We start from the raw sequence: 23164 nt of genomic DNA, 5'->3' as shown, positions 1-23164 counted from the left end.
GCCGTGCACGCCCCCTCCCGGGCTTGGGATGGGTTCCCCCCGCCCCGTTTCTGTCCCGCTCTCCACCCCGGGGAGCCCGACCTGGCCCTTCCTAAGCGGGGCGCCGCTGCACACCACGCCCCCCAGTCACCTTGGCTCCCCGCGGCCGGCCGGGCGCACAGCGCACCCCAGCGGCCACCGCCCGCGGCTTCCGGACAGCGCGGCCGCCCGGGGACTCGGGGCGCGGGGCAGCGGCGCGCGGCGGGACCCCCGCGGAGGGCGCGGGGCGGCGGCTTGGCTCCGCCCGCCGCACCTGGACGCCCCGGAGACGCCGCCCCGAGAGCCGCGGGGGGCTGGAGCCGAGCGCCGCGGGGGAGGGTCCCGGGCCGATCGCGCGCTTCCGAGGGAGGGACCCCGGCTCGGCCCCGACACCCGCGCGGGGAGCCGCCGCGCCAGGCATGGAGCGCGCCGGGCCGGGCTGCGCGCCGCCGCGGGACCCCGACGCGGTGGAAGCGTGGCTGGACGATCACCCGGATTTTACCTTCTCGTACTTTATTAGAAAAGCCACCAGGTAAGAGGGGCACACCCCCCCCCACCCCCTGTCCACCCCGCCGGGGCACGCCGCGCGCCCGGGGCCGCTGCCTGCCCCCTAAGGAGTTGTTCCCTCGGCCCGCGTGGGCCGGCCGGTTGCGTTGGAACTAGGGTGCGGGTGCAGCTACAACGCGGGCGACTCCGTTCGGGGGGTTAAAAAAAAAACCCACAAAAAACCCACAAAGCCAGCACAGGATTCCCTCCAATTTGCACAAAGTTCAAATACTTGCAGAGCCCCTCTCCCCGCCCCCACTCCGCGCAACCCCAAGCCCCGGCTATTCCCGGGAAACTGATCGCGGTCCGCTTGCACGCACGGGCCTCCGGGCAGCCCCGCTGCAGCCTCCCGAGCAGCCCCCCGCCCCAGCCTCCCGAGCAGCCCCCCACCCCGAAGTCTCGGTGGCCGAAAGCAGGAGCCGTTTCTGTGCCCGGTCCCCTCGGCTCCGGAAGCACGGTGTCCAACTCAGGGCCGGCCGCTCCGCTCCTCCCCCGGCCCCCCTCGCCCGGGCCCAGGCGGGGCGGGGAAGCCGGGGAAGGGGGCGAGAGCACTGGGAAGCCCGGAGGCAGCAACATGCCGGAACCTTCCCCGAGTGAGTGCTGTCGCCTTTCGGTCCCCTTTTGTCCCCCGCCGCGGAGACGCTTCCAGAGGGGGTTTCGGGGCCGCGCGCACAAAGGGCGCGAAGCCCGGAGGTCTCCGGGGGTTTGGCGGGGCGGGGTGGGCCGGGCCGGTCGGTCCCGAGCGCCTCCTGGGCTGGAGCCAAGAGCACGGGAGGGCCCGAGGAGGGCGGGGAGGATCGGGAGGACCGACTCGACCTCTGGGAGGCGGCCGCGCAGCGGGCGGTTGGGGCGCGCGTGGGAAACGCTCCTTCGGGCGCTGGGGAGCGATCGAGGCTGCAGCCCCGGGACAAGGAGGGTGGAGTGGACGGTGCGTGGCAGGCGCTGCCCCCCCGCCCCCCCAAACCTCCAACCCCGCTGCCCCTGGCCCGGCCCCAGGATTTGGTGCCGAGCCGGGACGCGGTTCCCGCGGGGTCGGCGGGGCTCCCCAGGCGCGCCCCTTTGGAGAGACGGAGCCGGGGGCCGGCGGCGGCGATGCGGGAGGAGCCGGCGGGGCTGGGCGCCGGGCTCCGCTCCTCGGCCGGCGGCTCTGCGGGGCGCTCCCCGCCAGGGGGCGGCCCGGCGCGGGGCGAGCGGGCGGCGGCCGGCCGGGGGCTGTAGGGGAACCGGCTGCGAGTCACCCGGCTCACCTGGGCACCGCGTCGCCCCCGGCACGTCCAGGAATCGAGGGTCCGCGCCTCGGACTTCACACGTTTGCTATGTTGCCCTTTGGAGACAAAACCAGGTAGACTTCCTTCGGCTTCCTTCGGCATCCTTCTTTCTCCCCTCCCCCCCCCCCGCAACTTTCCCCTTTCCCCGACGGGCGGTCGGTCTGCTGGAGGTCAGACTCTCGGCGTCCCTGGTCCCCGGGTACTCTGGTGGATGCTTTGCGCTGATGGGGCGTGTAGGGTCTCCGATACTTCCTGCCCCTCGAAGGAACATTGCGAGTTGGTGTGGATTTCATCTCTTTTGGGGGTGGGATTCGAGGCCCCTGCTTATCTCCCCTGCAGTTACCCAGCCTTCCTTTACAAACCTTTGCCCCTGCCGTGGCCTGCCTCCGCATCCTCATTTCGGACCCACAGGATCTTGAAATGAAAGTGATTCCTATCCCTTTGGAAGGGGGCTTTTCTGCAACTTTGGGGCGAAGAAGTAAATGCAGCTGTTGGAGAATGAGGGGTTCCCGGGGCGCCCAGTTTTAGGAAGGTTCACCCCTGTCTAGCGGCTCTCCAGGCTATCCGTCCTGCGTCCTTTCACCCAGCTGCCCTCCTTCGCTTCTTAGAATGAGGAGTGGGCAGCCCACCGACCCGTTGTAAACTGTGTGTGTTTTTTGGGGGGTCGGGGGGCTGGGTGTTTTGATTTTTCTTTGGAGCTGTTTTTAAGGTTGTTTATTAGCAGTTGGAAAAGGGGGGGAGTGAATTGCTTTAGAAAGTGTAAATGTCTTTTTCCATTTGTCTGTCCTCTCCCTTCAAAGCCCAAGCTTGGACGGAAGGTATGGGGCCAGTCTGTAGTAGGTCAGGCTCAGAGAAACTCTTCCCATTCAGAGCCTGCCTCAAGCAGGGGCAAAGTGCTCCTCCTGTTTTATTGGGGAATACATGGAAAGCCTTAACTCACATTTCTTTCCATGTTTACTCTTTCTCCCAAAGAGCATACGATTAAAATCCCAATTCTTAGAATTGCACTGTTCACTGTAAAGTTTAGATCATTTTAGAATTAAGACTTTCTTCTAGTTAGGGCTTGGCTTTTTAAATTACTGGTAGTGTTGATAGTAGGTTGAGCATCTTCATGTGTTGTGTGTGTGTGTGTGTGTTGTGTGTAAGAGAGAGACAGAGAGAGGAGAACACACACCCATGCATTTTCTTAAGAAAAGGCTTGGTGTTGGGTTTAAGTTAGAAAACGAAAGTGTAAGGAATTTTAAGAGTAATGCAGGCAGTTTTAGGAGTTTTAAAGTGCCGACATGACCAGAGTTTCGTTAGCAAAACAGTGTTCCAGCCTGGGTTTAGAACAGATGACATTATGTGGTGGTGACTTAAAAATAAGACCCAGAGCCTGGCTAGTAATGGGTCATTAAAATGCCAGACTAAAGCCCGTTGTGGTTGCGTTGGTTGTTGGTTGTGCTCAAAACTTACTGCACATCTTTTACCTTTGCAGCATACATTCTTTTTTAACCCATGCTCACATTGCTTCATCCTTTTTGTTACACTTCCTAAGTGTAAAATGAATACTCGATAGGGTCAGGGCAGCCTTCAAATAAACTCTGTAGAGGCATTGGTGTGTTTCAAGATTCAAAATCAATTTAGACTCACTGAGCCCGGCCATCTGTGCTGTACATACAGGCTTGCTAAGGGAACTTTCTGCAGTATTTGATTTGTTACTGTTTGACGTTCGTGCCTGCTTCTCTGTCTGCGCCCTCCAGGGTTGACCTGTCTTCAGTGGCAGTGGGCAGAGAGAATGAACGTTCTGGCCTTTCTGAATTGTTAGACACTTGGACGTTTGGGTTGACCTTGAAAGCAGTCACGCTCGTCTGGTCCATCCTTTGCTCTAACCCTTCAAAAGCTGAAGCAAGGACCTCATTCAGAACTAACATTTGTAACACTGACAGATCTTTCTATGCTTTTTTATTGATCACAACCAATTCTTGTGAATCTGAGAGCATGCCGAATAGCATAGTCTGTTGGCATCAAATTCCCACCTTTGCCATCTCTGATAGCGCTGGGGTCTGAGTTTTATGGAAATGCAGGGCTCCAATGCCTTTCTGGAGCACATAGTACTTTCCCAGCTGCTCTGGTTCCTGGCAGCGCAGTAGAATTATGTTCCCTTTCATTAGTTACGAATCAGGCCTGGGACTGTGGTTCATGTTCTAGATCATTTAGTGTTGAAGGGCTAACATGATTGACTTTTTATTGCTTTGTTTTATATGAGGCAGGAGCTTAAGAATATTTGTCATGAACTGGAAAACAAGGGGTACTAAGTGAGGACACATGTTTATGACTGTTTCGACCAAAGTCCAGAAACAGAAGTTTTATACTCACCTGTGATAAACTTTCTTTCACGCTGCGACGCAGGGCTGAGTTAGTGACCGGTCTTGGGGTCCTTCATTTGGAGAATCTCTTTTCTCTTTTTTTTTCCTCCTTCTTCTTTCTTGGTATTTTTCTCATCTCTGAAAGCTGTCATAGCTTTATTTATGCATAAAAAAGTAGATGATGGATACAACACAAATATTGTCATCTGTTGTTTCCATTACTACATAGGATTATAGACATCTCAGAATTTTCAGACAAATGAGCTGTTATGCAGGTTTTGTTTAGCTGGCTTAGAGTTGAAGTTAAGAAAACCCGAGGAGCATTGGCTCAGTCTGACTTTAATATTATTTACAATATTTTTATGATGACAGTTTTGATGCAGCAGAATGGCTTTTCCCCCTTAGATTGTTTCTAAAAAAAAAAAATTGTTTCTAACTAAGGTCCATATTGCCAGCTCTAACCTGCTTTTTAGTGCTCTAAAAATACTCACATGAGCTGTATTCTTCCCTGGTAGAGAAATTGAGCCCTTGAAATGAGGTAATAATAATAAGTGATATTAGGCATCTAATTTAAATTCAACTTCGAGACTGCAAGATAAGATCATGGTTCTAAAAATCCAAAAATAATGCCATGGCAGTTAGTCAAAGATAGATATCTTGAAATTAGTCTAAAATATAGTTTAATGCAACTTCAGTAGACTGGAAATATTTGTTCCTCAGTCTGTGATCTGAAAATCTATAGAACTCAACAGTAGACCATGTTTCTGGCACTTCGAGATGGGCACTTAGTTCTGAATATTTAGTTATGCTGCAAAATTTCATTCCCCTTTGTTGGTTTTTGTGCCTCCCTGGGCAGTGCTCAGGGACCATGAGGTACCAGGGATCAAACCTGTGTTGGCCACAGGCAGGGAAAATGTTTAACCCCTACGCTCTCTGGACTCCCAATTTTCTTCTTAAATCTACCTTGATGATTGGATTCTGGGCTCTGTTTATCATTTCTTTGAAAAGAATGTTGAATTTCCTTTCAAATAGCATAAAGTTGTCCTTTTTTCCTACCCGATTGTAGTGTCTGTCTCACTAAGATGCTTCCCTTCTTAATTTTGAAAGCACACACGAATTTAGAACTTTACTTGAACTCCCGAATGCATTTTAGAGACTGCCAGGGAAAGATTTTCCTTTATTCAATTGAAAACGCTAAACTGAAAATAATTTCTCTAACCTACATACATCTGTTTGGTTGTAACAGATTTGTTTTCCTTCCTCAGAACTGATTTGAGGATTCTAAACCTCTTCTGCACATGAAAACCTTTAGGAGGGACTGAGGGCAGTTAAATAAATCACTGAGTTGATTGATAGTGGCAGATTACAGACTAATTTCTGAATTTAGGATGCAGAGTAGCTAACCGACTTTGCAGAACTTCCTAGGAAATTCATTTAACAGGACAGATGTAGCTTCAGTTCACTGTTTTTGCAGGATGGATGGGGCTGAGTAATGGATTACTATCCTATCAGCTTCTAAGTTAAAAGTGTGTGTCATCTATGTACATACCTAGGAATAAAACAATGAAGAAAGTCTTTCCACATGAGTCACCCACTTGCTATTTAGTTTTGTAATCTTATTTGCTGTCTTGGTATTCTCATTTTGTTTTGAAATATATGTTTTTTCATGTGATGTAAGTGCTTTATTCGTTTTTGCTAACATTCAGGAATTATAGTTATTGCCAACCCACTGTTTAAGGCAGATAAAGCAAACTGAGTGTTAAGTTCATAAGAGTCATTATGATAAGTGTTCTAAAAAGCTTTTAAGAGTCTAATAATCCAAACACATTTCTCTGGCTTTTAGTGTTGAGTAAGCATCCTTTTACAAAATCTTTGGTGCCACTGTTAGCCTCCGTATTCTTCAAGACTTCTTATTCTGATTTGTAAAGTACAATGAACTGTTTGCAAATTGTCTTCTCTGAGTAGTTTTATTCTAGCAAACTTGGAAGACAAAGATCCTCATGTGATATCAGATCCTTAGCTATAATTATATATTAAAAAAATGAGAACATCATTTCTACTCTCGGATGAATACCTGTGCTGAGGTTATATAAGAGAAAAGTGCCTCATCATTTGAGCTGATCAGATAATTAAAGTGCATGCATACATGAGCGTGCACACACAGTCAAAATCAGTGAACTTAAAGATGGGAGGGGGGATCAGGTAAGCCAGGATTTTAAAAAGCTTATGTACTGGAGCCCTGTTAAAGATCTTCCTGTTACCCAGAATGTGAACTGGAGAACATTTGGTCACAAGTGAGAGCAAACCAATCCGAACTCACACCGAGTGGACCCGGGTGATTGCAATGACTGGGAATTGGTTTGGCTATGAAATTCACTTGATTAAATAATGTCGTCAGCTTTCTACTTGTCTGTATATCCATCTAACCTTGTCCTTCACTCTGTCCATCTGTTGGACGCTCATCTGTCTCTCCTTCCATCTGTCTGTTCCTCCATCCATTTTCTTGGCCCCGTGCAGTGTTGGTTTTATTCTACATGCTTTTGTCAGGTGCTGGAAAAGTTTTTCTTTTTTTTTCTTTCTCTTTTCTTTAAGTGTCACTTACAGTTCTCTTTTTTCACCCTTTCCTCTCTACTGAAGATTCTTCTTGGGAAGTTAAGTGTCTTTTAAACTTTTTTTTAATTTAATTTTATTCTTATAAAATCGTTCACAATAATTTATTACATTCAATATTCCAAAACCCATCCCACTACCATTACACCTTCCTACCACCGTTATTTCCAATTTTTCCAGCCACCACCCAAGCCTGTCTCAATAGCAGGCCCTAGATCATTTATTTTGTATTACTTGTTAGGAGTAATAGGCTAAAAATGATCAAAAAAGATTTACGTAGTAGAGAGTGTGTAAAGATTGTTGTATCTCACTCTGGAGCAATTAAGTATAAGAGATTACTAATATGTTGTTACTGGTTAAGCTTGTTAAACTTTTTTTTTTTGCTTTTTTTGGGTCACATCCAGTGGTGCACAGAGGTTACTCCTGGTTCATGCACTTAGGAATTACTCCTGGCAGTGCTTGGGGGACCATATGGGATGCTGGGAGTCGAAACCCGGGTCGGCTGCGTGCAAGGCAAATGCACTACCCACTGTGCTATCACTCCAGCCCCAAGCCTTGTTAAACTTTTGATGTTAGAGAAATTCTTTTATCAACATCCATCTTCTGGTAATGACCTTGATCTTGCCCGGGTCATGTACCTCTCCTGGTCACTGGCAGCATCTAGGAGAACAGTGCTGTCTGCTTTGTTGGCACAGAGAGCCCAGTGATGTTAGGCCTTCGGGTACCAGCGGCTAGAGAGAGGAGGGGAGGGTGGAGTGGGTCCCCAAAGAAGGAGAGAGCACACTTTGAAGTTCCAGATTTCTATAGAATATAAGTGTTGAGTTTTCTTTATTTTAACGTGAATTCTCAAAAGTTACTATAATTTAATCATTGTTAACGGCATTTATGCAACGGCAAATACCAAAATAAATGAATAAGTTTATTACGAATCAAATGATACAACTGCAGCCAAATGCAAAGGGACAGTGGCCATTAAATCACCCTGGGTTAGAGAACAGTGACGGGTGGAGGTCAGCTGCCTCCATGTCCTCCGATGACTCACGTCTTCCTCTGGGTCTCTCGGAACCGTAGAGAGAGTTCTGCTCCAAAGCACGCAGCCCCCGGAGTTTGGATTTCATGGGGTTTGGAAAGCAGAGTTGCGCGTGAAATCTGCCTCTTATTTTCTCTTTATCCCAGAAAGAAAGAAAAGAAACCTGAGTGTTAAAATTGCAGGTTCGTGCTAGGTGATAAGGTGGTTGCCAGAAATTGAAAACAGACATTTCCCACATGTGTCTGTGTGTGGTTTTCAAGGTCGTCACCATAAAGACATAAAAATGGGCATTTTCTCAGGGGGTCAAGGTGGTGGGAAAGGTGGTCCAAAATAGTTTAAAACATAGCTGTTTGGGACTGTGTACTTCTCCTGTGTCTGACTGAAAAAAGATCAATCCAGACCAGACTCTCTCTCCCTTACCTCAGCCGTAGAACAACTCCATTTGGGTGTTTATAGTGTGGGTTCCAGTGTTTCTATTTTATTCGTGTATAAGTAGCTTTTCCTTTCAGGAACATCTTTTGGACCATGTGATGATGAAAGCACAGAAGATGACAGAACGAACAAACCCCGTTAACTCGTAAAGACGAGTGGAATGTAAAACCAACCGTCCGAAGCACTTCTGCATTTTATTTCTCTTGGTCCCAGTAAGCGTTTCGGAGGTTTGTTTTCCAAGTGGGAGAAAGCTTGGAAATACTAGATGTCTTTTGGCGCAGCTTGCACTTGTTCTCTGCTCTGGACCTGAGTGCAGTGGGCCAGCCCCCCCCCACCCGCCACCCCCCCTCTCCTCCTCTTCCCCCCCCCCCCCGCATGTGATTCTTATTCCTCTAAAAGGCATTTGATCAGGCTTTTCTGGTTTCTGGTTGCGAGTGACAGTTCAGCTAGTGACAGGATGTTTAAGATCTCTGGGCCAGGAGCACCCCCACACAGAGGGCCGTATCTTTCCAAAAGCAGCACTCCGACGGCCGGCAACGCAGGTAGACCCTTTACATGTGTCCCTTTATTTTCAGTGGCTAAGGGTGCTAGAAACTCCAGTCGTAGGACCCCCTTCTTTCGAGAGAACCATGGGAACGTGACAGGCTCTGTGAGCTGAAACTTAGAGCACTTCCGTCAGAGGATTCTTGGGAACAGTCAAGGAAATCATGCATATTTCCTTATCCTTTTTAGTAGAGGTTTTTCAGTAATTCACTGTTTTTTACCCAGAGAATCAACAGTGCCTTAAATAGAATCAGAAACGTTGGCAGTTCTGGTCAATGGACATCAGAACAATGGAGTAGTATTTTGTAATCTTTAAACTTCTTTTAAGATGAATTTGTACTAATAGTTTGCACACTGTGTGTGTGTGTGTGTGTGTGTGTGTGTGTGTGTGTGTACGCGTGCGCATGCTAGAGGGAATTTGGGTGGTCTTCCTGACCACTCCCCACTTTCCTTTTCCAGTCTTATCTCTAGTTTCCCTGACCTGACCATCTCGAATGAGACTTGACTTTAAAACGGGAAGTAGGAAGCGGTGGGAAATCAAGGTAGAGAAATTCCTAAAGGAGCTTAAATATCTTTTTTCAGCTCTGAGGCGTTTTGATTATCGCCAGGAGACCGAAACAGCTTCTCCGTTTGAATTGTTTCCTCTGGTATTTTTCAAATAGGGTAGTGAATTCAGTTCAAATATCCCAAACAATGTAACGAATTGTAAAACTAGAGTCCAAGGAGCCGGGAGAGATCTAATATTTTATGAGTTATTTTTATGTTTTTCCTACAGATAATTTAAGCAGATTTCCACATAAGTTATGAGCTCTCCCTTGCCAGACAGGAAATGATGTGCTCTTTGTAGTTCTGGTATATGCAATTAATTCATATAATGATGGAAAAAAAAAGCAGTGGAGAGAGAGAAAAAGGGATGATGTTTTCAGAGTGATGTAAAAACATGAAAATGCTTTTTTGTGTGTGTGTGGGGTGACCTGAGGTCTGCAACTTCCTACTCTTACAGCAACCCTGCTCATTTCCCCAAACGTTAGTTCTCAGGGGACTTACTCTAGGGTCCCCCTCAAATCCCAGGAATTCACTATTTAGAGGATTTCCTCAAATAAATCTCTTGGAGTATGAATAAAAACAGGCCAATTCTACCCTCCAGATCTGCCGCAGAGCGTCTAAAGTGTTGCTTTAGGATAGTGCTAGAACTAGCCTCCAGCTTAGAAGTTTGGTTTTAATGAAATAGTATTAGGGCTTTTATTGCTGATATTTAGTTACATGTTTTCTCATATTTGTTAGTTAACAGTTTACTTTTATATTGATGCTAAAAAAAAAAATCCTGCTTCAGAGAGAGTATAGCCTTGCACTCAGCCAAGCAATGGTAGGTTCAAACTCAGGCACTGCATATGGTCCCCCAAGCACTGCCAGGATAAAAAAAAAATTGGTTTGTGCACTTATCTCCTACGCAGCCGACTCCAGTTCCATCCCCAGCCCCACATCTGGTCCCAAGGCACCAAAAGAGGCCACTAGTGAGTAGAGTCAGGAATGGCCCCTGAGCACAGCTGGATGTGGCGCCAAAACACCCAGCCCAGTTTTTTAAAGTGAAAAATAAAAATTTGGTCTCAAAATCTGCTTGTTTGAGGGAAAAGTTAATTTCTTAGTAGTAATGGAGAAGAAAGTTGTGTTCTTGTGCTTATTTTTCTCAACTGAATATTCAGGTCCTAATTTTTATGTAGGCAGAAAATTATCCTAGGTGTAGTTCTTGAACAAGGGAATCTGTGTTTGTTTTGGTCTTCCCCGTTCTGATTTGAGAAAATGCTAACGTGAGAGCATCCTTTTCCTCTTGTGAAGAATTTCTGTAGCGAAAGCAATTCTTTAAATCTGCTTAAGAGACATCAGTGATTAACATCTAATTTAGTAGACACCCATTGAGTAAGTTCTGTTCATTTTTGCAAGAACAATTGCTCTGGAAAACATGTACTGCTTATTTAATGCTTGGCTAATTTAAGAGTAATAATTGCCATTTAATGGACTGGAGCCATAGTAGGGTGGGTAGGGTGTTTGCCTTGCATGCGGCCAACCTGGGGTGTTAGATCCCCAGCACCCCATATGGTCCCCCTGAGCCCGCTAGGAGTGATCCCTGAGCATAGAGCCAGGAGTCAGCCCGGAGCACCACCATTTGTGGCCTCTAAACAAAAACAAGCAGAAATTTCCATGTGTTAAACACTGTCCTGGGCAGCGCTGTCTCCTTCTAGCGCCTCTTTCCTTTTCTTAACCGTAGGAAAGTCGATGCCATTCTTCATAACATACCGCAGGCCTCTCCCTTTGAAAGAATGAGTTCTGAGGTAGAAGCCTCGCTCTCTCCCCAGGATGCTGTCCAGTTGATCTCCAGTGGTGATGGAGGCAAAGCAGAGCAAAGACTTAAGGAGGAATCTGCCTCAGGAAGAGGTTCAAGTTCCTCCAGGTTTCTTGTAGTAAACAAGCACGTTAGCAGACGATGTGCCTGGAGGTTGTGTCCTAGTGGGTTTACTTTCCATAGATCATCTTATTTTATGCATTTACTTTTTGGATTTTGGGCTACACCTGGGATGCTGGGAATGGAACCTGGGTTGGCAGCATTCAAGGCAAAAGCCCTACCTGCTGTACTTCCTCTCTGTTCTTACCGTATATCATTTTAGAGTCTGAAAAATCACATCTCAAATGACATTATCTTGTGTACTAAGCCATAACAGTGACACTTTGAGGAGTAGGACTCATATGCCTTAGGAATAGTATATTTTCAAAGAATTTTATCCTTGAGACAGGAGTTCAGGCAAGAATACAGGAAAGTGTGTGTGTGTGTGACACCTAGCTGTACTCAGAGTTTGCTTCTGGCTCTGCTCAGGAATCACTTGTGGTAGGAGTGTTGGGTGACAGTTGTGGTGCCGGGATTGAGCTGGACCTTGTGTGTACAGGGCCAGTCACCAAGTCACCTTAACCCCTGGATAGTAGTCTCTCTGGACCCAGAGCTCTTGTAAATATTTCTTTTATTTATTTATTTATTTATTTTGCTTTTTGGGTCACACCCGGTGATGCACAGGGGTCACTCCTGGCTCATGCACTCAGGAATCACCCCTGGCGGTGCTCAGGGGACCATATGGGATGCTGGGATTCGAACCGGGTCGGCCGCGTGCAAGGCAAACGCCCTACCCGCTGTGCTATCACTCCAGCCCCTTCTTTTATGTTTTGATGCAAATTAATAGTCTATATAAAGCCTATATAGTATATTTTAATTATTTTTCATTTACAAGACGCCTAGAATATGGAATATGTATTTTAAGGTATTATGTGATAAATGAGTAGTTCTGTTTTGACAGAAAGTAAAGTTTTTGCTGCTTGCAAGCACTGTGTGTGTGGTTTTTGTTGTTGTTGCTGTTGTTGTTTGGTTTTTTGTCAATCATGTCTTAAGTACTATGTGGGAACTTGCCTCTGTCTTCTCAGTGTTGTTATATATGTCCTTTAATACTTCTGCATTTAGAAGTAATGTGTTTGTAAAACTTTCTACAGCAGAAACTTGATGATTTTCTTTCCTGTAATACCTTTATAATCATCTTTGGCGAAACCAAGCATTAGAAAAGGGACAATTGTTTGTTAGCTTTTCTTTTTTTTCCCCCAGTGAATATTGTTCATTTACAAAGTTGTTAGAAAGTATTAGATGAAGTGTACTAAGCCTAGCATGTTAAAAATACATTGGGAAAAGAGATGCCTAGTTTGGCACCATTGAACTGAATCACTGACTTGAGTTTCATTTTAGGAGGGCCCACTTGTCTATGTGGTAACAGTTGGAGCACAGAAAGGGTGTGGAGGGAAATATAGAGCATGTATATCTGCCACGCAGGTAAATTGCTGTGATAAGCTTTTGGTTAGAACCATGGGGGGTGGGGGGGCGCGGGAATTGGACAGTTCACCTTCTGTGCTTCCCAAGTCCCAGAATTTCTTTGATCCTTATCATTTACAAGTGAATTTATTGGTGCAAAGCTGCAAAGTGTCTGGCATTGGAGATGCCAACCCTGGGCAGCCGCTGGCACCCGGCTGCCTGGCTGTCGACAAGCATCAGCTCATTTCCAACTTGAAAAAGAAAACCCATCTCCGAACCTCATCCTGCAGAGTTTTCGGCTGTGAGCACTGTAAAGAAGCCTGGTGAAGTCAAAATAAATGGTTAGTGCAGCGATGAGGCCTTACCTTGTACATGGCCAACCCAGGTTTGATCCCTGGTGCCTCATGTGGCCCGCTGAGTGATTTGAGGGCAGTCAGGAGTAAGCCCTGAGCAGGCTGGGTGTGTACCCCCCAAAAAAACACCCAAATAACAAAAAGTGTTAAGTGTTATTCATCATAACAGCAGGGTTTATGTACTAAACCATTGCAGGAGCAGTTTGAGTTGCTAGAGACTTCTATAGCGTAGGCTATTAAGACGGTGACCTGTTTCCGATGGGATTCACTGATCAAAAAGACTTGGGGTTTAAAATCCGGGTCATCTGTGTGACAGCTTAGGCCACAGTTTTGGATGCTTCCTCTTAGCTTTACTTCCTGCTTTCTAGATAATATCAGTCCTTGGGGTTCTTGTCCAGCATGAGGATTGATGCCTGCGGCACTGAGCTGTGTCTGTGGGGTGGGCACATTTGAACCCACAGGACCTCTTTACTTCCCTCCGCCCCAAGAGAAGTAACTCCCATCATTGACTTTGGGGGGCCTGCCAGGGTTTGCCCTATTATTTTAAGGCATCTCGCAAAAAAAGTTTAAACACAGATGTGCTTATTTCAAGACACTTGCGTGAGATGACACGTGTGTGTGTGTGTGTGTGTGTGTATTGTGTGTAATAAAACAAAGGAAAGAGTCATTCAGTACACCCAACCCTGGTAAGGAGAGGGGGGTGGTTTGGCTGGGATCAGCATCAGGATCTTGTCGTGGATGGCGCACCCTTGGCAGGGCTTTCACTGCCTTTCCTTGGCCACGGCTGGATGTCAGATGTCCGGGGTGGGTTATCTTTCATCAGTAGCCTTGTGAAAGTTATGTCAACCCTACAACTTCTAGGAGGGCTTCCAGGTTTGCTTGGCCAGGACACGCTGACCCGTGACGCAGTGTCTGAGTTCTTGGTGCTCTGTGGGCCGAGTGTCCCTTTGGCTCTCGCTATTCAGATGGCCATCATGTAGCTTACAGAGAGGCCGGCTCTCACTCTAACCGAGGGTTGAAAACTGGAGCATTCTCGAGACAAACCCATCCTGTTTGTCCCTGGCACTCAGGGTCCAGGGCACTGAGCCCGTGGGGCAGTGAGCCAGCCTGTCTCAGCCCTGTGAGGTGTCTCCCTGCAGCCTTGATCCTCTGGGTGGCAGAGATCAGCTTCTTACCCACGGGCTTCCGCTGTATGAGAATAGGGGACCACATGCTCCTCGGTAAGGCCTAGAGCCTGGACTGTTCCACGCGTGTTCTCATCCTACTTGTCCATCCCCTCTGTGTGTTAGAGAATGAGGTCGGGCATGTGGTTTCTTTCTTGAGGATGCTGAGGGACAGAGAGAAGTTCCTTCAATCGACCCACCTAAAGGTCACCCCCAGCCAGTTGCTCAAGTCATTTATTAGGGGTAGTGGGGTGGGAAAGGGGTGGGCGAGGAGGGGGTTTCCCTTGCCAGCACGCTGCGTGACTGGTGGCCCATTTGGTGACCTGTTTTTAGAGCTGGAGAACTCAGACTCCAGAGTTGCCCCGTGTATCCCCGTTTGCCCTCACAGCTAAAGCTGGTGACTTCCTGATCACCATCTGGACAGTCCTGATTGGCTACTTTGCTGGAGACAGTCACTTCCTAAGTGTGAGGTTTGCTCGGACAAAATGCAGTTTACCAGCATCACTATGGATGGACATCAGGACAGGTGACACCCAGAGGAAGAGACCTGCTTTCCCCTCATCGCAGATTGTGTGAATCGCCGCGGAGTTGAGGAGTGCTTAGGTCTCGTGGATGGGAAGCCACAGCCAGGCGGGGTCGTGTTGCTGTGAGCCAGGGGCCACCTCCCTTGTAGAAACACGCTGCCTTGGCTCTTTGGCTCTGTGGACTCTGGGGTGCACTTTTTAGGGGAAAGTGGAAAAGCTTGCTGAAGGGAAAACTTTGATGCTCAAATTAGGGATCCAGAGCTTTCAAAGGCTCCTTGATCACACACAGCATCAGAGTGTGGTCATCCTTTGTGATCTGTTGATGATAGAATTAGCAATTTGATACAGCCTGGAAAGGAATTAGCATGCTGTCCGGGACCTCCCTTCTCTTTGTTGTCTGCCTGTAGTTTCAGTTGGGAAAACAAAGGCGGAGGTGGGGGGGCTGATGAAGTACAGGACTCTCATTGCATTTGAGTTCCAGCTGGGTCTAAAACTCAAAGTTATTCATTGGTTTTCTGTAACTTAATTTTAACTGTATCATGGTCATCCCATTGCTCATTGATTTGCTTGAGTGGGCACCAGTAAGGTCTCCATTGTGAAACTTGTTACTGTTTTTGGCATATCAAATATGCCACAGGGAGCTTGCCAGGCTCTGCCGTGCAGGCGAGATTCTTGGTAGCTTGCCCGGCTCTCCGAGAGGGATGGAGGAATCGAACCTGGGTCTGCTGTGTGCAAGACAAATGCCCTACCTGCTGTGCTATCATTCCAGCCCAAAATTTTAACTAGATATCATATATATGTAGTACATATATACACACACATGTATATGTGTGCGCATGTGTGTGTACGTGTGTTTGTATATATTGACATATACGTATATGGATATGTATGGCTTTGGGGGCACATCTGATGATGCTCAGGACTTGCTCCCAGCTTTGCACTCAGAAATTAGTCCTGGCAGTGCTCAGGGGACCATATGGGATGCCGGGGCTCGAACCCGGTTCAGCCATGTACAAGACAAGTGCCCATCCTGCTGTACTACCTCTCCGGCCCATTGCCTGATATTTGTATTTACTCAATCTAACCATACCTAAGAATGACCTTTCTCTTCTAACACCCCTATTGCACATTCTTTTCAAAAATGTTTTTTTGGGGAGCTGGAACAACAACACAGTGGATAGGGCATTTGCCTTGCACACAGCCGACCCGGGTTCAATTCCCAGTATCCCATATGGTCCCCCGAGCACCGCCAGGAGTAATTCCTGAGTGCATGAGCCAGGAGTAACCCCTGTGCATCGCCAGGTGTGACCCAAAAAGCCAAAAAAAAAAAAGTTTTTTAAAAAATTTCATTCCAATTTATTGATTCTCTCCCAGATGTCAGGGATTGGACCTCGGGCCACGCACATTTGAGGAGTTTTCTGGGCCGCTGAGTGCATTGTTGTATGCTTCCGAACCATAGTCCCATTCTTCAGAGGAACCTGGACATGGGATCCAGCTAGGCATGACCCCCTTCCTGTCATTGTTGTTCTGTGTCCCTGGGTCACGCTCACTCAATTGCTGTATGGCAGGGTTTTCACCGAGGGTGCTGAGGGCGTCCCCTCACTGCTATGGAGAAACAAGGACAGACAGACGCTGACCACTGAGTCACTGCACTCAGTCAGAATGTGTGGAAGGGACATTCTCTCTCCCTAAGAATCTAGGAGGTTCTGGCCCGGGTACATCTCCACAGTAGGGCACTCACAATGCGTGTGTGCCACTTGGGGTTCCATCCCTGCGGCCAGACAAAAAAAACAAGTCAAATACTTGGTGCTTTTGCTTCTTTGAGTCTGTGGAAAGCGTTTTCTCCTCAGCGATTTCTTTCTGTGCTGTGAGGCAAAAGGACAATCTTGCCTGTTCCCTTCTCCTTCCCTTCACTCTTGGGTATTCGCGGGGTCCCACTCAGCGTGGGATCATGGATCATGTCTGAAGCTTGTGGTTCTGAGTCCGGTGCTCTCACTGCACAACCGGGTTCGTGTGAGCACCACAGCTAGAGCTCTAGTGTATGAGCAGCATGGCCTGGTGGTGGGGGGGCGGGCGGGAGGGAAGGGGAGTGACTCCAGCTACAATGGTGGGGAGGAGGAATCAGTGAAAAGGTTCTGATGCAAACTTTCTGATGGAAAAAATGGAACTGTAAATTATGAAGTAAGTTTACCTCATAGTTAGTAAAATTTAGATGAACGACTCTGTTGGTTCTTTTTAAGAATTAAGAGCTTTCTGGGAAAATTCTCTGACCCACTATATCTTTACCTCATGCATGAATTTTGCAGCCAGGTTGTAGACTTAAAAAAAAAATGCTGCTTTGTAATGTGAGAGTTTGCATGCTTTGTTAGTTTTCCCAAGGAAGTTGCTTAATCTGTTAGGAGTTTATGGGAATAGAACTCGCCGCTCTGTTCAGTCATGACCTTGTGGATTTGTCTTTCAGCATTTGTTGCCTCTCATTGAGCAAAATCCTTCATTGTCTCTGGCTTTGTGCAGTCGTAGATCCTTTCCCATTGCTCTCGCTGCTTCTAGAAATTTAGCACACAATTTAAGTTTCAGCTTGCGTTTAGGCAGATGTTGATGTATTTCAAAAAGTCATTGAGGTTAAAGCTGTAAGGGGTGATGGCTGAGCCTTGGTTCTGATGGTGTGATGCATCGTGTTGATGTACACAAAACCCAGATCACTCCTGACGTGGCTGTGGGAACCCCCTTCTCACCTGAGTGGTGGGTAATAGAACGGGGTCATGGAATGACTGTGGTGTTTAATACTGAGTCAGTATTGCCAGGAAATTGGTAAGATAATTATAGGTGGTAAACATGTAATAAAGAAGTGAGTTAGCAAAGATATGAGTTGAACTCAGAATCAGTCATGGGTGTTACAGCTATGGGCACTTATAGCACTGTTTATTGATTTGCTTGAGTGGGCACCAGTAACGTCTCCATTGTGAGACTTGTCACTGTTTTTGGCATATCGAATATACCACTGTAGCTTGCCAGGCTCTGCTGTGTAAGTGGGATACTCTCGGTAGCTTTCCTGGCTCTCTGAGAGGGTTGGAGGAATCGAACCCAGGTCGGCCGTGTGCAGGGCAAACGCCCTACCCGCTGTGCTATTGCTCCAGTCCACAGCTATGGGCAGATAAACATTAATACTTAAAGCACAATGTTCATTTTTCTGTCATGAACAGGCCAGGATTTTCTATCATGAACAGACCAGATACCCAAAATATTATGACACCCTTTTTTAAATTTAATTTTTTATTTTATAAGATAGTTCACAATATTTGATTACATTTAATATTCAAGCACCAGTAATACCACTATTATACCTTTCCACCACCATATATGGGATGTTCCCATCCTATGCCCCTATCCCTGTCCCAAAGCACAACCAAAATAATATATTTTGTATTGTTTGTTGTGCAAAACCACTGAAAATGCTACAAAAAAGTATCCATAGAGGAAACAGTGTGAAGATTGTTCTATTTTGGCAGGGGCCTTTAAGACGTTTTTTAGGATAACACCACTAACATGCTGTTAACGGTTAAATGATGTAAGTTTTTGTATACATATATCTGAAAATATGTATATATGCATATATATATATTTCCCTGTATGATTGGCTGCCTACTATTTGAACCCCATCAAATTTGTGGTATTCTTGGAGAATGGGTAAGGAGTGTCCTTTTTTTTAATTTTGCTTTTTTTGGGTCACACCTGGCCATGCACAGGGGTTACTCCTGGTTCTGTACTCAGGAATTACTCCTGGCGGTGCTCAGGGGACCATATGGGATGCTGGGATTCGAACCCGGGTCAACTGTGTGCAAGGCAAATACCCTACCCGCTGGGCTATCGCTCCAGCCCCAGGGAGTGTCTTATTATGTGTCCAGGAATACTTGTGCATGAGGCTCGGACCCGAGCGTGTGGGGAATGGCCTTGAGTGTGGCGGCGGTTGGGTTGTGGAGGTTTTGGCTGCCGGGGCTGGGTCCCTTGGGGCGGGGAGGGCTCTAACCACCGCCCCCTCCACCCCAGTGCCCCCGAGTGAGACAGCCTGGCGTGGGGTCCAGTGGCATGGCTATGGCAGGCAGTCATGTTGCTCCCTTCCTGGATAAGCCTGGAATCTGGATGGTGGCCGGTGACGAGATTCTCTGGTGCTGGCAGGAGATGGCTTATGGGCGTGACCCCTGGGTCACTGGAATCATGACCCCTTTTGATGCTGTTAATTTAGGGGTCTTCATTGATTTGTCCACTCACTAAAAATTTGTCCACTCACCAATTATTGATGGGCACTAAAGTACAGGGTGCAGTAGTGAGCAAGACGGTCAGGTAGAGCTGAGGAAACGCGCGTCTAGTTGGAGGTGACAATAAAGACCTAGATCTGTCCATGAGAATGTGGATAGTGGGATGTCAGGGACCACATGGGTGGTGTGAGAGAGAAGTTCTCTGAGCGGCAGCTGAGACCAGCAGGGGCATTTGGTGTACGTGATGTGCGCAAGGCACCCCGGGGAGCCAGCACAAGAGTTGGGTTTATTGTCAGTTCAGTTGGAAGCCACGTAGGGTAGTTCAGATGTACTCAGACACAGACACAGACACACACACACACAGACACACACACACACACACACATGCGTGCGCGTGCACCTTCATTATTTCACCAGTTGCCATTTAACTTTATCCTGATGTTTTGTTAATAATGCTGTTAATACCACGCGGGGGGCAGATACCTCTCTGAGTTAGTGTTTTCATTTTCTTTGGGTAAATAGCCAGAAATAGAATTGTTAGATCAGATGGTGGTTCTTTTTTTAGAGTTTCGAGAAGTGCACACACAGTTTTCCATAGTGACCGCACCAGTTTTCATTCCTCTCCCGAGCACTGGGGATTCTCCTTTCCCCACATCCCTCAAGGTTGGCTGCTGCTTTTCTTCTTGATAACAGTCATTCTAGCAGGAATGAGGTGTCACCTCATGGGGGTTTTGGGGGGAAGAGGGAGCCCCTTACTTCAGGAGCCATGCTCAGCTGTACTCAGGGATCACTCCTGAAGGTGCTACAGGTGCTCAGGAGACAGAGTGGTTATTCGTACTAATATTACAAAAGTATGATTGGAATAAGATTTAATTGATCTGAGGGATGAAACTGAGGTAAGCCACGTGGAAGGCAAATCCCCCAAGTGCTGTAATATCTGTCCAGCCAAAATCTCATGGTTTTGATATGCATTTTCTCAATGATGAGTGATACTGAGCATCTTTCCATGTACTTGTTGATTGTTTTCTTTTTTTAAAATTGTCTCTTCAGAGCCTTTGCCCATCTTTTGCTCAGGTTTCTTCTTTTGTTTTTTTGGTTGAATTTCATGAGTTCTTAATTTATGTTAATCCCTTACCAGATCACTTGTATCACTTGTCATCTTGTTGATCTTCGGTTTGCTCAGGCGGTGCCAGTAATGTCTCCATCTGCCCCTGTCTCGTGCTAGTGTAGCCCAATGATATCTGCTCGCTCCAGGAACAGGAAGAGCCTCAAACTGTTCATTCAGGGTTTTGACGAAGAAGTCTGACCTTACCAGATATGCATAAAAAATACTTGCATTTACCATTTGCCATTCAGTAGATTGCTTTTCTATTTTGTTGATGTTTCCTTTGCTATGCAGATACTTTTTTAGCTTGATTCATCCCACCTGTTACTTTTTTGCTTTTGTCTTTGCTCTTGGCATTAATTAAAAAATAAATTGCTGTCAAGACTGATGTCAAAGAGTTTTAGGAGTTCTATGTTATGGGGTTTCGTGAATCAGATCTCTGATTCATTTTGAGTTGGTTTTTGTGTGTGGTAGGATAAGAGAGTGATTCCATTGTGTGTTTTCAGACATAGGACTGTCTAGTTTTCCCAGGAACACTTTAGGAAGTAACTGACACTTCCCCATTGCAAAGTCATGGCTCTTTTCATCATAAATTGATTAACCATCTGTGTGCTGGCTTGTTTGGGGAATAACTTTTCTACTCCATTGATATATGTAAAGTTTTCTGTTTTCATCTTGGGTCACACATGGAGGGTGATCAGAGTCCCTCCTGGTAGTGTCTGGGTGACCGGAATGTTAGCCTGCCAGCCCCTTAAGCCAAGCTCCTGGTCCTAGTACTATAGACTTGTAAGTGGAGTTTGAGATCAGAAGTGCACTTGCTTTTCTAGAGGAATGAGGTGTCATCTTGTCATCTCATGGCTTTGTTTAGGGGGTTGGAGTCATAGTTTGGGGACCACTGTCAGCTCTGCCTAGGGATCGCTCCTAGAAGTTCATTTCAAAAGACAAGGTCCAAAAAATGTCTCAAGTATTGGGGAAATTGTCTGCCATGGAGACAGGGTGAGTATTGGGATGGGGTAGCGGGTAATACTGGTGACACTGATGATGGAAAATGTGCACTGGTGGAAGGATGGGTGTTTGATCATTGTAGGGCTGAATCTCGAACATTAAAAACTTTGTATCTGTATCTCACGGTGGTTCACTAATAAAAAAAAAATCAATGGCTGAATAAATAGCAGTATTCCTACATTTTTTTAAAAAAGTCAAGTTATGGCATCTTCATTTGGACTAGGTACACAGCATTCCAAGGACAATGATCTGAATTGGACAATAATAATTTGTGCATGATCTGGTATGTTTGTTTCTAAAACACACTGTAAATACTTGAGCTTAAATAAGTTTCTTAAAAGGATACATTCAATAATAAAGTGTTAAGGTGCTTGCCTTGGACATGGCTGACAGAGGTTTGATCCTGGCATTTTATATAATCCCCTGAACCCTGCTAGGAGTGATCTCTGAACATAGATCCAGGTGTAAGCCCTGAGTTCCACAGAGTATGGCCCAAATCACTCCTACCCCCCCCCAAAAAAAATGATGCATTAAAATCATATAATTTAAATTGGGGGGAGCAAAATTTTTCACTTAAATATTGCCTAGCGTAATTTTTTTTTCTTTTTGGATCATACCCAGCGATGCACAGGGCTTACTCCTGGCTCATGCATTCAGGAATTACTCCTGGCAGTGCTCGTGGGCCACATGGGATGCTGGGAATTGAACCTGGGTCAGCTGCGTGCAAGGCAAACACCCTACCCATTGAAGTATGGGTAGAGTAATATTTATAGACATCTGTAGTCTTGCTACATCCCTGATCAAATTGTTTCTACATTGCATTTCCCCTTCTAAATTGAGTCTGTATAGAGTGATATGGTTGAAAAATCTAAGATTAAATAGACTAGTCAAAAATTTTTCAAGACATATTTCTTTTAATTTCCAAGTACTCAAGTTCTGTAAAAAACTAAAGCCGGGGCTCTCCAGGTGGCTCTGTCTCACCTCCCACGTTCAGTGTTCTGGAACCGCTGTGTGTGGCTGTTGGTCAAGGGCAGGTGACAGAAGGAAGAAGGCCAAACTGGTTGCTCGATCAGTTTATTTCATTCTCTCTCTCTCTCTGCTCCTCTCCCTGTTCTGGATCTCTCTCTGGATCTGTGGATCTGACCCCCCAAAACACTCTTACAGCCTAGTTAAATCCCCCCAGCATGAAGGGTTTGGGGCGTACACGTAGGTGTGGTCATAATCAATAGGGGTGAGGTTCCTTTCCCTCAGGGGATGCTTGTCCTAGGACTGATTCTCTTTCAGCAGGAGGATCCACCCAAGGGCGGAGTCCCATGAGTGTGTTTCTCTTCTCCTCAGCCAGCAAACATACAAGCATTCATAATATTAATCATTTTGTATGGACACAATAAGTAATGCATTAAAGCTTATAGAATTGCTCTCCTGGGGCCATCTCAATCTCAGACTACAGTGCTCAGGCCAGATCAGTCTTTCCTATCCCTAGCAGGGTCCTAGTCTCGTCATTACTTTTGGATCATAACAGCATTTGTCTATGATCAAGCTCTTAACTTATAGTTAAGAATTAGGCACTTTGGCCAGGCCCATCTCGATGCCAGGGTAGCACATAACTCACCGCTTGCCCTGGATCCGTCCCGTCCCTCATCGGGACCCTGCTTTTGGGGTGCTAGGAACTGAGGGCAACTGAGGCTTAAGTGGAGAAAGCAGATGCCCGGGAATGAATAATATTCGAAGCCAATTAAGTCCCAAGTTACAAAAGCATAATATTGTCTTCTTGTGTCTATACAAAAAGAACATTGCTTTAAAGTAAATTATTAAAAAGGTATAAGGAGAGGAGAAAGGCAATATTATAATATTCAGTGTTATAATGTTCAATATTAACTTATAATATAAAGTTCAGTGTCGTAGGAAGGTCTGACCTTACAAATTAACAGAGTCAGATTAGGGGGAAAGCTGATGAACTGTTTTGGGGAAGAGAACATAGAGAAGTGGTTACAGATAAACAAAGAAATGGGAGTGATTCGGGAACACCTTGATGGGTGTGACTGGGGTAAGCCTAAACTCCGGGAAAAACTGGGACAAGCTCCTTGTGGCAAGGGGGGAGAGGACAAAGTAATGTCATCCT

At 46.5% G+C, this 23164-nt stretch overlaps 1 protein-coding gene across 3 annotated transcripts in view; it reads left to right on the top strand.

The window, feature by feature from the left end:
• The first annotated feature begins 262 nt into the window (after nt 1-262).
• The window catches only part of PDE5A (phosphodiesterase 5A), a 108337-nt gene continuing 85435 nt past the window's right edge, over nt 263-23164 (top strand). The window contains exon 1 of one of the 3 annotated variants that reach the window (XM_004612726.2): nt 263-550. In XM_004612726.2, the coding sequence (XP_004612783.2) occupies nt 438-550 (113 nt within the window). In that variant the 5' untranslated portion in view covers nt 263-437. Of the gene's footprint in view, nt 551-1035; nt 1158-1295; nt 1907-23164 lie in introns of those variants that run through there. The other 2 variants (XM_055142545.1, XM_055142544.1) reach the window with 2 other exon arrangements.

The sequence above is a fragment of the Sorex araneus genome, chromosome 6 (assembly GCF_027595985.1).
Source record: "Sorex araneus isolate mSorAra2 chromosome 6, mSorAra2.pri, whole genome shotgun sequence".
Taxonomy (NCBI): Eukaryota; Metazoa; Chordata; class Mammalia; order Eulipotyphla; family Soricidae; genus Sorex; species Sorex araneus.
The sequence above is the reverse complement of the archived record's forward strand: the minus strand, read 5'-3'. Positions and strand labels throughout refer to the sequence as shown.